At 43.2% G+C, this 16,982-nt stretch overlaps 1 protein-coding gene across 25 annotated transcripts in view; it reads right to left on the bottom strand.

Annotated features, from left to right (window-relative positions):
- Nucleotides 1-7,504: 7,504 nt before the first annotated feature.
- The window catches only part of SORBS2 (sorbin and SH3 domain containing 2), a 532,357-nt gene continuing 522,879 nt past the window's right edge, over nucleotides 7,505-16,982 (bottom strand). For all 25 annotated transcript variants that reach the window (XM_063920786.1, XM_063920787.1, XM_063920776.1 and 22 more), the window contains one exon: nucleotides 7,505-16,694. In XM_063920786.1, the coding sequence (XP_063776856.1) occupies nucleotides 16,633-16,694 (62 nt within the window). In that variant the 3' untranslated portion in view covers nucleotides 7,505-16,632. The remainder of the gene's footprint in view (nucleotides 16,695-16,982) is intronic.

The raw sequence follows: 16,982 nt of genomic DNA on the forward strand, positions 1-16,982 counted from the left end.
TGTGCGGTCACCTCCTTTCTGGCTTTGACCAGGGTAGGAATGACCTCTTCCTGAATGCCTTTTCCCTTAGGATCCGGCGTTCCACCGCCATGCCGTCAAACGCAGCTGCGGTAAGTCTTGGAACAGACATGGTACTTGCTGAAACAAGTCCCTTCTTAGCGGCAGAGGCCATAAGTCCTCTGTGAGCATCTCTTGAAGTTCCGGGTACCAAGTCCTTCTTGGCCAATCCGGAGCCATGAGTATAGTTCTTACTCCTCTACGTCTTATAATTCTCAGTACCTTAGGTATGAAAAGCAGAGGATGGAACACATACACCGACTGGTACACCCACGGTGTTACCAGAACGTCCACAGCTATTGCCTGAGGGTCTCTTAACCTGGCGCAATACCTGTCCCGTTTTTTGTTCAGACGGGACGCCATCATGTCCACCTTTGGTAATTCCCAACGGTTTACAATCATGTGGAAAACTTCCCCATGAAGTTCCCACTCTGCCGGGTGGAGGTCGTGCCTACTGAGGAAGTCTGCTTCCCAGTTTCCATTCCCGGAATGAAACACTGCTGACAGTGCTATCACATGATTTTCCACCCAGCGAAAAGTCCTTGCAGTTTTTGCCACTGCCCTCCTGCTTCTTGTGCCGCCCTGTCTATTTACGTGGGCGACTGCCGTGATGTTTTATCCCACTGGATCAATACCGGCTGACCTTGAAGCAGAGGTCTTGCTAAGCTTAGAGCATTATAAATTTACCCTTAGCTATATTTATGTGGAGAAAAGTCTCCAGACTTGATCACACTCCCTGGAAATTTTTTCCTTGTGTGACTGCTCCCCAGCCTCTCGGGCTGGCCTCCGTGGTCACCAACATCCAAAACTGAATGCCGAATCTGCGGCCCTCTAGAAGATGAGCACTCTGTAACCACCACAGGAAAGACACCCTTGTCCTTGGATATAGGGTTATCCGCTGATGCATCTGAAGATGCGATCCGGACCATTTGTCCAGCAGATCCCACTGAAAAGTTCTTGCATGAAATCTGCCGACTGGAATTGCTTCGAAGGAAGTCACCATTTTTTTACCATGGCCCTTGTGCAATGATGCACTGATTTTAGGAGGTTCCTGACTAGCTCGGATAACTCCCTGGCTTTCTCTTCCGGGAGAAACACCTTTTTCTGGACTGTGTCCAGAATCATCCCTAAGCACAGGAGACTTGTTGTCGGGATCAGCTGCGATTTTGGAATATTTAGAATCCACCCCTGCTGTTGTAACAGTATCCGAGATAGTGCTACTCCGACCTCCAACTGTTCCCTGGACTTTGCCCTTATCAGGAGATCGTCCAAGTAAGGGATAATTAAGACGCCTTTTCTTCGAAGAAGAACCATCATTTCGGCCATTACCTTGGTAAAGACCCGGGGTGCCGTGGACAATCCAAACGGCAGCGTCTGAAACTGATAGTGACGGTTCTGTACCACGAACCTGAGGTACCCTTAGTGATAAGGGCAAATTTGGGACATGGAGGTAAGCATCCCTGATGTCTCGGGACACCATATAGTCCCCTTCTTCCCGGTTCGTTATCACTGCTCTGAGTGACTCCATCTTGATTTGAACCTTTGTAAGTGTTCAAATTTTTTTAGATTTAGAATAGGTCTCACCTAGCCTTCTGGCTTCAGTACCACAATATAGTGTGGAATAATACCCCTTTTCTTGTTGTAGGAGGGGTAATTTAATTATCACCTGCTGGGAATACAGCTCGTGAATTGTTTCCCATACTGCCTCCTTGTCGGAAGGAGACCTTGGTAAAGCAGACTTCAGGAGCCTGCGCAGGGGAAACGTCTCGACATTCCAATCTGTACCCCTGGGATACTACTTGTAGGATCCAGGGGTCCTGTACGGTCTCAGCGTCATGCTGAGAGCTTGTCAGAAGCGGTGGAACGCTTCTGTTCCTGGGAATGGGCTACCTGCTGCAGTCTTCTTCCCTTTCCTCTATCCCTGGGCAGATATGACTCTTATAGGGACGAAAGGACTGAAGCTGAAAAGACGGTGTCTTTTTCTGCAGAGATGTGACTTAGGGTAAAAAACGGTGGATTTTCCAGCAGTTGCCGTGGCCACCAGGTCCGATGGACCGACCCCAAATAACTCCTCTTCCTTTATACGGCAATACACCTTTGTGCCGTTTGGAATCTGCATCACCTGACCACTGTCGTGTCCATAAACATCTTCTGGCAGATATGGACATCGCACTTACTCTTGATGCCAGAGTGCAAATATCCCTCTGTGCATCTCGCATATATAGAAATGCATCCTTTAAATGCTCTATAGTCAATAAAATACTGTCCCTGTCAAGGGTATCAATATTTTTAGTCAGGGAATCCGACCAAGCCACCCCAGCTCTGCACATCCAGGCTGAGGCGATCGCTGGTCGCAGTATAACACCAGTATGTGTGTATATACTTTTTATGATATTTTCCAGCCTCCTGTCAGCTGGCTCCTTGAGGACGGCCCTATCTATAGACGGTACCGCCACTTGTTCTGATAAGCGTGTGAGCGCCTTATCCACCCTAAGGGGTGTTTCCCAACGCGCCCTAACTTCTGGCGGGAAAGGGTATACCGCCCATATTTTCTATCGGGGGGAACCCACGCATCATCACACACTTCATTTAATTTATCTGATTCAGGAAAAACTACGGTAGTTTTTTCACATCCCACATAATACCCTCTTTTGTGGTACTTGTAGTATCAGAAATATGTAACACCTCCTTCATTGCCCTTAACGTGTGGCCCTAATAAGGAATACGTTTGTTTATTCACCGTCGACACTGGATTCAGTGTCCCTGTCTGTGTCTGTGTCGACCGACTAAAGTAAACGGGCGTTTTAAAACCCCTGACGGTGTTTTTGAGACGTCTGGACCGGTACTAATTGTTTGTCGGCCGTCTCATGTCGTCAACCGACCTTGCCGCGTGTTGACATTATCACGTAATTCCCTAAATAAGCCATCCATTCCGGTGTCGACTCCCTAGAGAGTGACATCACCATTACAGGCAATTGCTCCGCCTCCTCACCAACATCGTCCTCATACATGTCGACACACACGTACCGACACACAGCACACACACAGGGAATGCTCTGATAGAGGACAGGACCTACTAGCCCTTTGGAGAGACAGAGGGAGAGTTTGCCAGCACACACCAAAAACGCTATAATTATATAGGGACAACCTTATATAAGTGTTTTCCCTTATAGCATCTTTTTTATATATTTCTAACGCCAAATTAGTGCCCCCCCTCTCTGTTTTAACCCTGTTTCTGTAGTGCAGTGCAGGGGAGAGCCTGGGAGCCTTCCCTCCAGCCTTTCTGTGAGGGAAAATGGCGCTGTGTGCTGAGGAGATAGGCCCCGCCCCTTTTTCGGCGGCCTCGTCTCCCGCTCTTAACGGATTCTGGCAGGGGTTAAATATCTCCATATAGCCCCCGGAGGCTATATGTGAGGTATTTTTAGCCAAAAATAGGTTTTCATTGCCTCCCAGGGCGCCCCCCTTCCAGCGCCCTGCACCCTCAGTGACTGCCGTGTGAAGTGTGCTGAGAGGAAATGGCGCACAGCTGCAGTGCTGTGCGCTACCTTAAGAAGACTGAGGAGTCTTCATGCCGCCGATTCTGGACCTTCTTCTTGTTTCAGCATCTGCAAGGGGGCCGGCGGCGAGGCTCCGGTGACCATCCAGGCTGTACCTGTGATCGTCCCTCTGGAGCTAATGTCCAGTAGCCAAAGAAGCCAATCCATCCTGCACGCAGGTGAGTTCACTTCTTCTCCCCTAAGTCCCTCGTTGCAGTGATCCTGTTGCCAGCAGGACTCACTGTAAAATAAAAAACCTAAGCTAAACTTTTCTAAGCAGCTCTTTAGGAGAGCCACCTAGATTGCACCCTTCTCGGCCGGGCACAAAAATCTAACTGAGGCTTGGAGGAGGGTCATGGGGGGAGGAGCCAGTGCACACCACCTGATCCTAAAGCTTTACTTTTTGTGCCCTGTCTCCTGCGGAGCCGCTATTCCCCATGGTCCTTTCAGGAACCCCAGCATCCACTAGGACGATAGAGAAAATATTTTGCTTTCAACAAACACAATTCTCCTTATATGTGAAACGGGACGTAGTTATCACAACACCTCCCCCTACGAATCCCGACAGTCGACATGCAGACTACCAGAGACTATTCCCACTCGTGAGTGTCCATAGAGTGGGAATAGAACTGGTCGCCACCGAGGCCGCAAGGGGCTTGTTGCGCTAGTCTCCCCCCACCCCTCACCGGCATTCCATTGCCGGAATCCCGACGGAGGTATGCTGACCGCTGGTCACGCGTACCCAACCCTGTGAAACAGCATATAGCATAAGACCTAGAATCAGGGCTGTGATATCTTTGTTTTCTATGTTTCCATACTAGTAGGTGATATTAACCAAACAAAAACTGGCTTAATTCTCATAAAGTCACAAAAAAAGAGAGTGATCCATCCATCAGATATTCAATGCATGAAAAGTCCAATAAATTCTGCTTTATTCCTGTTGAGACAGATGGATGTCCACCCTGATGTAAACGTAGTGTAGTCATTTTGTCAATGAACATGAGGCGATACCTTGAAAAATATTGTTTTGGAATCAAAACACATTGGTGAGGAGAGGCTACCACTGTGGAATCCTGTATGCGTCCACTTAGGAAGAGAGGAGATGCCCAGGCTAACCATCTTTCATCCTTTTCACTTCCATGCTGAGACTCCAGGTTCTTCTGGTAGGAGCAAAATTCACCTGTATTTGGATAAAGTCTGATTGTAATTTTATGTGTTGGTGATTAAAAAAAAATATTTTGGGTTCTGGTGGGTGGTCCATCAAGTATGGCTGCATTTTAGCGAGAGAGGAATCCTTCTCCATCTCTCCCCATCAATGGGAATGAGGTTGTATTATCCCTATTGGTGTTCCTTGTCAGTTAGGGAACTCTGGGAGACCTCTATCCACTGGAACGAAGGTGTTCACCTGGAGTCTGGCCATCGGCATTGACGGCCTGCATGAACGCCAGCATCCTGTTTGCACGAAATTGAGAAAGACTGTCGACGACTGCTGAGATGGACTGGGACTACCTGTTCTTGCAATAAAGTGGTTACCAAATATTTGCTGGATGCTATCATTGGAAACGGTTATTGGAATATTTCATGAGCTGGTTTAATGGATGATATAGTATTGTCATAGTGTTCATTGGGTGAGATGCAGCAAGCTGAAAAATGCAGCCAAACCATAGAAAATGCAGTTTCCTGAGATTTAGTTGTATACTGAATATGCACCAAGCCCCATAATGCGATAGATTCTAGGTCTTTGATGTGGTGGGCAATGCCATCTTCAGATGGCATAGTCCTATAGAAGCCTATGGGGCGTCTGTCCTTCATGATTTTCCTTATGTATACGGCATTAGTAAACGTCAATACGCATGCGGAGAGTAGTGGGATGCATCACCCATTGTCCATTACTATCCTTGTTTTATTGCCCGTGAGTCCAGTATATTACAAACAGATGTGTCCTCATACACTGTGGCTTCAGTTTCCCCAAACAGCCCCTATTGGCATGTCAGGTGCTGAGTCAATCAGCCACACTGAGCATCTTTCTCACTAAATTTATGTTCAATTTAGTCACATAAATAAAACAACTAGAAGGACAATTTTATTTCTGTAGTAGCTGAATGTAGGGCCATACCTAGGGGTCCTGGCAAAGTGAAGGACTACATACCCCCCAACATCCATCTAATAATTTGTGCTTATAACCTGGCTAGCTGTACTAAATAGCAAATATTGTTTAAGATCCTGATCATACAAATGTAAAATGTAGGAGGGGTAATCTAAATTAGGGGGAGGTTGGACAACGGACTTAGTGGTCCTTTGGGGAAACTGAGGAGAATGAGACTACTGTAAAAGTAGCAGGGTGGTAGGGTTGTTGGACCGGAAGGGTGGAAAAGAGGGGGGCATCAGAGATGTAGTAGGATAGGGAGATAAGAGGAGGACTAAGGGGCAAGATATGAGGCATTAGTAGTATATATGCAGATATGGGGCAAATTATAGAGGAGGTAATGAGAATATAACCTGAGTTAGATTGTATAGAGGGGGCATCACCTGATGCAGAATAAATAGAGATGGGCCATTACCATGTGGAGTCCATCAGCTCCAAGCAGCATGAAGGCACTAAGCGGTCCCATGCACAGTATTAAATTGGATGCATATTGGATCTTCTAAAACAGTAAAATCCCTCAATGACCTGGCCATGCCCCCTGCACCTAGGAAACAGATGATATTATACCATTTTATACTCCCCCTGAACAATATTCTGCAGGATATAGTCAGAACTACTGTATATGAGCTTTCTCTATATTAGCAATACCAGTACAAAAAGTTGTTAGGTGACAGGGTACATGCCGTTCCTGGTGTCCACTGCCCTGTTCTAGCAGTGACAAAGTTCCTGCTAAATCTTGCTGTATTGCTTATAGATGTTATGTAGGTGTATATGAGACACACAGTATCTGTAATTGCCTACTTTTTACATGTCCCTTCTGGGAGATTCCAGAGGGAAGTCCAGGCCAGAAGTGCAGGAGGCATGGCACGCGAGTCATATCATCACACCCCCATCCCCACTGCAGTTCATGGCATTGCGACACAGGGAGCTGGATTATGATGAGGAGTCACGTCATAAAGCTGAGGGACCACCAACTTCATTATGGTAGTGGGTGGAATTCGGGAGGCTGGTTTCACCTGGAAGCCCAGGAGGGCTCCCTGAGAATCAGGAGTGTCCTGGAAATGTCAGGACGGTAGGTAAGTATGATATATTATTAATTTAACCGCACATCATTCACAAACTTAAAACATTGACATTTATCTACTACAATACTCCTCTTACAGCCTCGTACATGTAACACATGATTCATGTGATCGGATGTCAGGACTGTATTTATGGCATGTGTCACCAAACATACACAAAATAAATACATTTGGTGACTTTTGTTAAAATGATGGAAATGTGTATTAATACCGTGCATATGGGGGGTAATTCCAAGTTGATCGCAGCAAGACATTTTTAAGCAGTTGGGCAAAACCATGTGCACTGCAGGGGGGGCAGATATAACATGTGCAGAAAGAGTTAGATTTGGGTGTGTTATTTTATTTCTGTGCAGGGTAAATACTGGCTGCTTTATTTTTACACTGCAAATTAGATTGCAGATTGAACACAACCCATCCAAATCTAACTCTCTCTGCACATGTTATATCTGCCTCCCCTGCAGTGCACATGGTTTTGCCCAATTGCTATCAAAAATCCTGCTGCGATCAACTTGGAATTACCCCCATGGTTAGTACAAAGGCACCCTATATAAATAATAGATGGCTCATTATTCTGTTTTCAAAATAAAATAATCATTGTGGGGTGCTAATCACTAGTATATTCTTCCACTGTTATCATATGATCCTGTTCTTGATATTTAAACAGAATAATGACCGAGTCGTGGTTTATTACAGGCAAAATTTATTAGATGTCTATTGAAGGAAACCAAAAAAAAAATAAAAAAAAATTGGTAAATAACACAAATACTGTTTGCTTGTAAGAATTCAAAGTTAATTATCTGGTAGTCAGGTATCAAATACTTTATTTTAATTAGATACAGAGAGTAGAAACAGTGCGCTTTCAATAATACAGGCAATACATCAGGTATAGGCAAGCCTTTCTACACCAGCTACTCTGGAGGGGCATCTCCCATGATGCTTAGCTACCATTTATGATCACATTGGAGATGTTGTTCAGGAGCTGCTGCGTGGCCAAGGAAAGCCATGCCTGAATTAGACACCGAATTCCTCCATAGAAACATCATGAAAAGTAGGTGCTTATAGCAACGCTGCATGCAGTAGGACAACTGTAAAATTCAAAGCCTTCAAAATATAAAGCTTCTTTAGTTCTTCAACATGAAATACTGTATACTGCAAAAGAGAGGTTTCTCTATATAGCATTTCTTTGTAACAAATAAATATGTACATTTAGATACCACTGGTAAAACCAAATCGTTTCACAAAATTGTCCATAAAAGGCTATTATACAGATTTGAACTGCCTATTGTGGCAGAGAGCAGAGAAAGGCTGGTATCGTTATGCTGGTTCTGACGCTCCTGATTACAGAGAGGACGAGACAGTACAGACACTCTGTACAAAGAACCAGGTAAAGTATTTACAAAATACTACAAATTAATGGAGCTGCTTGGGTCGGACAAAAAGAGCAATGCATTAAGCAGTATTTAATAAGTTGTTTAGACACATGATGTGACGCTGTTCTGTACTGGGGGCCTATTCATTGTTATGGACATATTAGAGGCAGCTGTTTTTCCGTTTGCTAGAAACTTTTGGATCTCATGCCTCTGTAATGTCACAAGTTACTAGTGAATTGATAGGCTGAACCTGGCGTATGCTATAAATTAGAAAACTAGTACAACTTAAAGGACACACTGATTGGCTTAAGGTCTCATTTGTTACCACATCTTGTTAAGCAGTCAAATATTAAACACAATCAAAGCCAAGTTAAAAATTGTCACTCAAGTGTTCCCAAATTCAGTTTGTGTGTCTCAAATCTGAAAAACCTTAAGAATAAAAAAAAAATCTAAAAATGTATATTTATCACACATGAACTACAAAAATATGGCTTTTACAGTTTGTGTTTTTAGAAGGAACTTCAGATCATGCAACTAAAGCTTGAATATGGGTAACAACTTTAACCACATTTTTTATTTCTTTTAACTTAAAACTGGTAAATATTTTTTTCAAAAACTGCTGAAAAATTATTTTGTAAGAGTGAATTAGGTGAAGAACATGTATTTAAACTTATCCAAAATGATTTTATTAAAAAAAACCTTTATTTTTCAATATTTGTAAAATATAGTTTTTTTGCCCCCCACAAACATCAGGAAATCAGATCACAATTGGAACATTGGAAACCAATGCAACTTTGATTTTCCCAGTACCTGCTCATCTGGTACACACTAGGGCAGTGATGGCTAACCTTGACATTCCAGCAGTTGTTGAACTACACATCCCAGCATGCCCTGCTACAGTTTTGCTATTTGGCCTTGCTAAAACTGATGCAGGGCATGCTGGGATGTGTAGTTCAACAACAGCTGGAGTGTCAAGATTAGCCATCACTGCACTAGGGGGTGAATTTAAATTGTTTGAGCAGCTTCTCCTCTGTGCAGTTGTTGGGTGGGTGGTCCTACTGTGCTGCCTGATCAGCAGTGATCAGCAGCATGGTAGACAATGGGGGTGGGTGCAGGGCGGCAGAGGAGGGAGGGCCCTCTGTGATTAGCGGCTGCTAGAAGAGCATCTTCCGGCAGCTGGCCACTCTGTGTATCTGACTGGAGGCATCATTTGCGATCAGATAATGCACTGCCGGTTGTGGTTGCAAACAATGCAACCATGGCAGACAAGTGGTTAAGAAGTACATAGGGAAACTTGAGAGGCAGGCAATCATGAATAATAAAAAATGGAGGTGTTAATTTATAAATAAAGGCTAGACTTATTGGTTTTGTCTGCAAGGTACTCTTTAGTGTTCTAAACTAAGAGGCCCCTGGATGGGTCCGTATTGAGACAGGAGAATGCTACCTCTCTGGTCTTGGCACTTCTCCATTGTGCGATGGCTTATGACTTATTCACCTCTGGCCCCTCTAAACTTGCCTTTAATTAGAGATGAAGACAATCATCCAATTGGGGACGCATTCTTTGCAGCATTCCCGAATGATGATTTGCCTCCAGGTGTGCACTCCCAGATTTCTTACTTCTAGGATATAACCTCTATGACAGTTTTTGGTTGAATGTACTTGGGGTCTTTGAGGTTGGATCTTTCAAAACAGTTTTAATCTTCCTAGAGGGGAATTCAAATGTTATTGTCCCCGATCTCCCATCTAAAGTGACGTGAGATCGCAGGGGGCGATATTTATTTGATGTCCCCTATTGTGCTAATCGTGCTTATTAGTTTCGGGTTTAGCTAAACCCAACTAAAGTAATAGGCGCGATCGGGAAAAGTGTCTTTTCAAACATTTCAGCTCGCACCGATGGGTGCGAGCTGAAATGTAGGCGCCATTAGCCAATCGCGCCTGAACAGAGCTATATTTGAATATCTCTGTTGGGCGCCATCTAGTGGCTGCAGGCGTCAAAAAGATTAGAATTTCGTCCCTAGTGTCTAGACGTGGGTGGTGAGTTAACTCTTTGAGACTGGTTTAAAATCTCGTTCAACACCTTAAAAGCTCCATAACTGCTTCCTATGTAGAGGCCGGATAGAAAGTGCAGATAAGGTTTTATTTCGTTCCTTTTTCGCATTAATTATTTAGTTTGATCTTTATGATTGTGCCTCATAGTGTTTACTGCTTGAGTCAGTAACATTGGACTTACAGTATCTCAGGTAGTTTCTCACACCTTGCCAGCCCACATGTGTCAAAGACCTTTTATTTGCTAAATTAGCTGTTGCTAGATCATGGAAATTCCTCACAGTGAATCTGGTATAAGAAAAATGTCCATGTTTGAAGTATACTGCTCCTTTACCTGCCTCCATGTTGTTAATCTAAGTGTTTCTAATACATCTTCCCTTACCATCTAGCTTCTTTACCGTGTCGCCTCTCACTTCCCATTTTTTTTAAATTTTATTTTACAGGTTTTTGTTTTATTTCATTGATTATTATTTAAACACTCAAATATGTAACTGGATGCATAAGAAACTAAATTTGCTTATCAGCTTTATGTTCAGTTGTATATAGGCATGGGAGATATTCTCTTTACTGTAATTTGTTCATACAATAAGTATATAGAAATGAAGCTGTGATTTAGAGGTGACTGGCCAAATTCACAGAAACACTGCTAGATATCTTTATAAATGTAATATGAGTTATTACTTTCATAGCCAATTACTTTTTCCTTCATCGGAATCAAAATAGCTAGAATTTACAAACATTTCCTGCAATTTAATGAAGATATACACTATGTGGCTAAAGGCTGATTGGGCAATGACCGCAAATAGATCAATGAGATTTTGTTGATGTCAGTGCAGTGAGAGGCCCACCATGTGCAATGATTACTGCCGACACCCTACTCTGGGCCGTCTTAACAGCAGTGTAGGCCCCTGGGTAAAGCAATGCACTGGGGCCCCTACCCATCCTCTAACGGTAGGGGTGGGGGGTGCTATCAGCGGCAGCTTTGATGTCCCATGGGTGGTAGGGGGTGTTCTACTGTATATTCTGTTCACCATGCAGGACCTGGAGCAGTAATTTTTGCTAATTACTCCTTTACTGCACAGATGGTGTGAGATGGGGCGGAAGGGAGAACACTAAACTGTAGAAGGGGGTGGATAGTGGAGTGGGCTTAATAATCATAATTTTCCAGTGGGAGGGCAGCTTGCTTCACTGCAGATATCTAAAGTTCCTGGAAATAGATTTCTTAGCTTTCAATGGGATTAAACAACTAGAGAGTCCCACCTTTCAGGAGGTACTAGAGACTTGGGGATCAGAGTTCAGGAACCAGAGCAATCCACCAACGGAAACATAAAACTGCATACCAGGCATGTGGAGCTGGAGCAGATACCAGCTGCTAGAAGGCTGATAACTCTGGATCTGGGCATAGAAGAGACAAGCTTCCAGTATCCACCAATAGGGGAGAGTCCCAGCTTTTGAAGTATTCCCTCAGAAAAACTAAGACAGAACCCGAGATATCTGGCTGGGAAGAGCAATTTACAAGCTCAGATGGGAACCACCCACTGCTTTGAATTCAGATATCATCCGTTTTCTAGGGACGGTTTTAAAAAATTTGGTACCCCTGGCAAAAGATGACCCTCAGCTATCAGCCTAGGGTCATTATACTCCCTGGGGCGCTTGGGCAACTGCCCACTGAGCCCATACAAAAAGACGGCCCTGACTTCTTGGCAAACTGTCCACAAGTTTGTGGACAACAGCAGGTATGTTTTGTCATTTTACCTTAAGTAAAGTGACCAACTGCAACACTGAAGAATGCAGAGCCGGTCTAGAATGCACCCGTCACTCCAATTCATCCCAGAGGTTCTCTTTGGGGTTAAGAGCTAGACTCTGACATTGTATAGTCTACGATGATCCCCTTTTCAAACTTGTTAAGCTCCTTCCGGCAAGCCATTTCATTGGCAAATGATCTAATCAGTACCCCTATACTTATTTTATACCTTCACGAACACGTGTCTGCTGCAGGAGCACACCATTTTGTTTGCCCGGGGGGTGGGTGGGGGTTGGTATCCAATCACTATACATATTTTTATTTTTATGTCATTTATATATAATATTGCAGAAGATTCTTATAAGTATATATACAGTATAACTCCCTTTGGCAGAAAGTTCCTGTGCACCTTAGTGTGCAGCATCCATCTGTAGACTTGCTGAATGGTAGAAATTAGGGTGTATTATCTTTTCATTTAGTTAAAATATATATTGATATATTTCAATGTGAAAGTCGGCAGTAACATTACAGTAGTTTGTGGTAAAATACAGGGCTTCTTACCTCCCAGCCTGTCTGCTTTAGGTGTGTAAGATGTAGCTGTTATTAGGGGCATAGTAAAATAATGCAGATTTAAGAAAACCGTATTCATGCAAAGGTGCAGACTTCTAATATCATGAAACAATTTTTTGGGGGTAAGGATTGTATATATAATATAGGGTAGGCCGCACATATTTGCTGCATACCTCTATGGGGCGAGAGTAAAAAGCGGAAAGATGCTGCTGACCGTGTGCACCATTTGGGAGCAGCAAATCAGGGCCATCGCTTTAATTCAATCACCGTCACTATGTCATATAATGACGCCTTTGGAGGCTCTCTGGGAAGCTGTAAACCTCAATATTCTACTGTGATTTCCTGTTGAATGAGCAATTAATGGCTTTCTAGCTGTAGTAGAACTACAAGTTGCAGCATGCTCTGCATTACACTCTGTGTTTGTGAAAGCTACAGAGCATTTCCTCAGTCAGTTATCCTGGGGCTCACCATTATCAGCCCCTAGGACCACATTTGTCAGCAATAACACTTTGCGATTGGGCTTCATCATGGCACCCTCACAGCTTGTCACTGCTATTCCATAACACAATGCTGTATCCATAGACTTACTTTATAACATGGTAGGTACACAAAAGCCAAATTGTGAAACTCATGAGAATCTGTGTCAGGCTCAATACTGGTGACTTGTAGTGCGAAATTCCTATAGAAGAATGTGAAATGCAGAAAGATCTAATATATTCTCATAACTATACATGGAGTGAACACACTTGTTACTGATACATCATACCCTGTACTGAATTTTAAATAGAGATGGATTTATGCTACAATGTATCATCGTTGGTTCTTACCATCGACATTTTACGCATGTGCAGATGATACATGCATCTCCAGCAGCTGCCGCTGCGCTATCCGTACTGCAGCTGCTCTAACAGACACAGGAGGAGTCTTGCCGAGTTCCTGCTCTCCTCACACAGCTGACCTCTTAATAGATCAGTAGCTACCTGGCCCCGCCCACTTCCTGGCAGACACTACACCATCACACTTCCTCCTCCAATCCTTACTGGTTCATGAGGCGAACAATCAAGGTGGTGGCATGGTTGATTGGCTGGTGGGTGAGTGAGCAGAAGTACATCAGCCAGCCAGTTTTGTGACAACATGCCCCAGAATCCCCACTCACAGGAGTCTATAGCAGGGGCTCATGGGAAATGTAGTTTGACAACTGCCAAAGAGCTGCAGGATGTCGCAGACCCTCCTGCTGGGATGTGTATCTGTACTACAACTCCACACTGTTTCATCAACCAGCAACTAGCAGATCTGTGCAGCAGCACTCAATAACCATTAAAAAAAAAAAATAAATAAAAAAAAAAAATTGGGCCCAAATCTACCATCGATAGCAGAAAGCCATCTGGTTCTACCCCATTGATGGCAAAAGCATTCAACATCGGGCATAGACCATCGCTGTTTTCAAATCCTCTATGATCAATGGCCATCCATAATGTTAAATAAGGAAATTGTGGTTTTTACTGCGCATCGTGGTATCTATATGTATCGGGGAGTGCTACTAATATAGAACAAGTACGTCCGTCTTGTTTGTTAACTAATAAATAATGTGGCTATATAGCACTCAACCCCTTTATTTACACTATCTGTTGTCAAGGATGTTACAATAAAGGTGTAGTAAACCTGAATAAACTGCTAGATGACAAATAGTGTTTGTTGTAAGTAACAGAGTGTTCTGATATGATGCAGTGGGAACACTTGCACACAGCCTGACAATATAGTGAAAAAGAATTATGCAGTGAACGGAAATGTATTAACCAATTAGTTTAAATTGAGGAGACACAGTGCTCCTAACTAATTAGCTGTTGTTAGTAACTTTCTAACTGTGTGGGAATCTTAATTATGACCGTGCAAAAATGTCCAAATTGTTGTGAGATGTTTCTCACCACAGGTAAATAAACAAAAATGCTGTGGGAATGGATTAGATGGAAAACCGTGGTTATTGCTGACCGCAATTGAGTTCAATTATCAATATCAATTCTGTCCACAGACAGTGTAAATAAAGGGGTTGAGCGCTATATATCCACATTATTTATAATGTTAAATAACCCTGTGCACTAAATGGTAGTATACTGAGAATAAGTGTGTGTGTCATTATTCAGCGAATCATTTTTAAGGATGGTATAGCAAACTGCTATTGCTGTTTCACCACTAGTATTGTACAATTACTTTGCTATTCCCTCTCCTGATAGGCCAGCTTCCTGTTACATAATGCAGGACTGGCACTGATGTCAGGTGTTTCAGCCACCCCTAGCTTGGGTAATAGAAGCATTCTGTCAGCACCTGCATTTAGTATAGAGGAAGAAATGTATGTAGTACAAGACATTAAGAAGGTAATTCAGACCTGATCGCTAGGTTGCAATTTTGCATCCCTGCAATCAGGTAGTCGCCGCCTACAGGGGGAATTCGCTATGCAGGGGTGCGATCGCATGTGCAGCAGTTTGTGCAGTCTCTGCACAGCCCAGGACTTATTCAGCCGCTGCCATGATCGGGACCGGAGTTGATGTCATGAATCCTCCCACAAAACGTCGGGTCCCTCCTGTGTCTTTCCAGACACTCCCTGAAAACGGTCAGTTGCCACCCACAAACGACCTCTTCCTGTCAATCTTCTCACGATCGCATGCGCAGTTCAGACCTGATCACCCGCACAGCAGCAATCCGGTCTGAATTAGCACCTAAGTTGGATAACGTAGAGAGAACCACTTCTTGTGGCTAGCAATATTACAAAAGCTATAAGCAAGGCTGCAGTGCTAGTTTATTGTATGTATTTAGAGAAATCAATTGGGAATTATAAAGAGCGATAGGTCATAGTGCCTTTATCAGGCCACAATTTAAACACACAGTATATTTCACAATTAAGTTAGTATGATTGACTTGCTGCTGTCATTTATGTCACATGTACTCACACGGAGTAATTCTCAATACTGTACATGCCCTTACTGTACTAGAAGAAACTATATCAGTCTCATTAGCTGGTGACAGGAGTACATGCCAGTCTAGCTGCCAGGACGAGGTGGGATTTCTGTATACCACTACATTTAGGTGTATGTATGGGTACATCTCCTATACAATTAAAATAAAATAAATGACTTATCACTCATGATCCCACTGAAGAGGGGGGAACATTTAAGAAAACTAGTACAAAAAGTGTCTAGGAAACTAGAAACCCATCAGATGTAGAAAAATGGCAGATTCTGGTTGGTTGCTGTTGGTTACAGCAACGTTCTGCTTTTACCAGGTAGTCAGTTTTCCCAAATGTCTTTCTCATTGAACTATTCCATAAAGAAAAAAAAATCACAATTTGTCATAGATGGATAAATGGAAAAAAACTCCAAGTGCAAATAAATACTTTCCCATTTCTTTTATTCTTTTGTGTGGAGACCTTATGTTTCATCAAGCGAAGTCCGTTCCCAGATTATTAGAAAAGGTTATTTTCTTATTCCGAGGATACATTAGATATTTTTGAATCCCTATACCACAGGGCAGGATCCTAAGAGTCCAAAGGCTTTCATTTACAGGAATTTGTAAGACTCCCTCTGTATTAGTAGCGGTATCCTGGGCCACCAACAGAACTGTCAGGCCCCAGTACTAGGGGGCTGGCCTATCACGCCTGGCCCTCTGCAGAAACTTTGCAGCTGAAGGGGGCATTGAAGCCCCCTCTCGGCACCCCTGGCATTTGCCAATGCTGCCCATGCTAACATTGATAGTGTTCCAGCTGTATCTGCCTCCAAGATCATGTACTTAAACATACAAACATCTGTTAATACCTCATGTCACTAGGTAGTTTGCACTGCATTTCTAATTGGATGAACCAGCTTCACAAAAGGCAGTGTGTGCTATGAAGAGTAACAAGTAACGATTGGTGCAGGAATATTGTCAGAAGTGATGAGAACTGAATAGACGGGCTCTAATACTGCTAGAACAGGCTGGCAGGTAGCAGCAGGATTACACGTGAACCAGTTCATGTGAGAAAATACAAGCGTGCTTCCCAGCAATGTGAAACAGACGTGAAGTGTCAGGCATCAAACGCAATAAAATACATTCACAGCCTCTTTACATAATTTCCGGGGAACGTCCCAAAGAACTTTGTCCTTCTAGAAGTGCCTAAAAAACAAAAGTTATGTTTAGGTTTATCAGTTTAATCAAATTAGAGACAGTTGTAAATGGCACAAATACAAATATGTCTTGTTCACTACCCTCAAGAATCATATGACACATTAATATTATCATTATTAATAACAGAAAATAACCTGCTCTTCAGTCACTTACTGAATCCTCCTGCTCAGGCAGACACTCACTAAGGGAGCTCCCTGCTGTATGTTACCCAACTCATGTTAATGCAAGTTTTACAGAAGAGGTCATGTGACTTCTATGTACAAATCAGATCTCCAC

This window comes from Pseudophryne corroboree, chromosome 1 (genome assembly GCF_028390025.1).
Source record: "Pseudophryne corroboree isolate aPseCor3 chromosome 1, aPseCor3.hap2, whole genome shotgun sequence".
NCBI classification, from domain to species: domain Eukaryota; kingdom Metazoa; phylum Chordata; class Amphibia; order Anura; family Myobatrachidae; genus Pseudophryne; species Pseudophryne corroboree.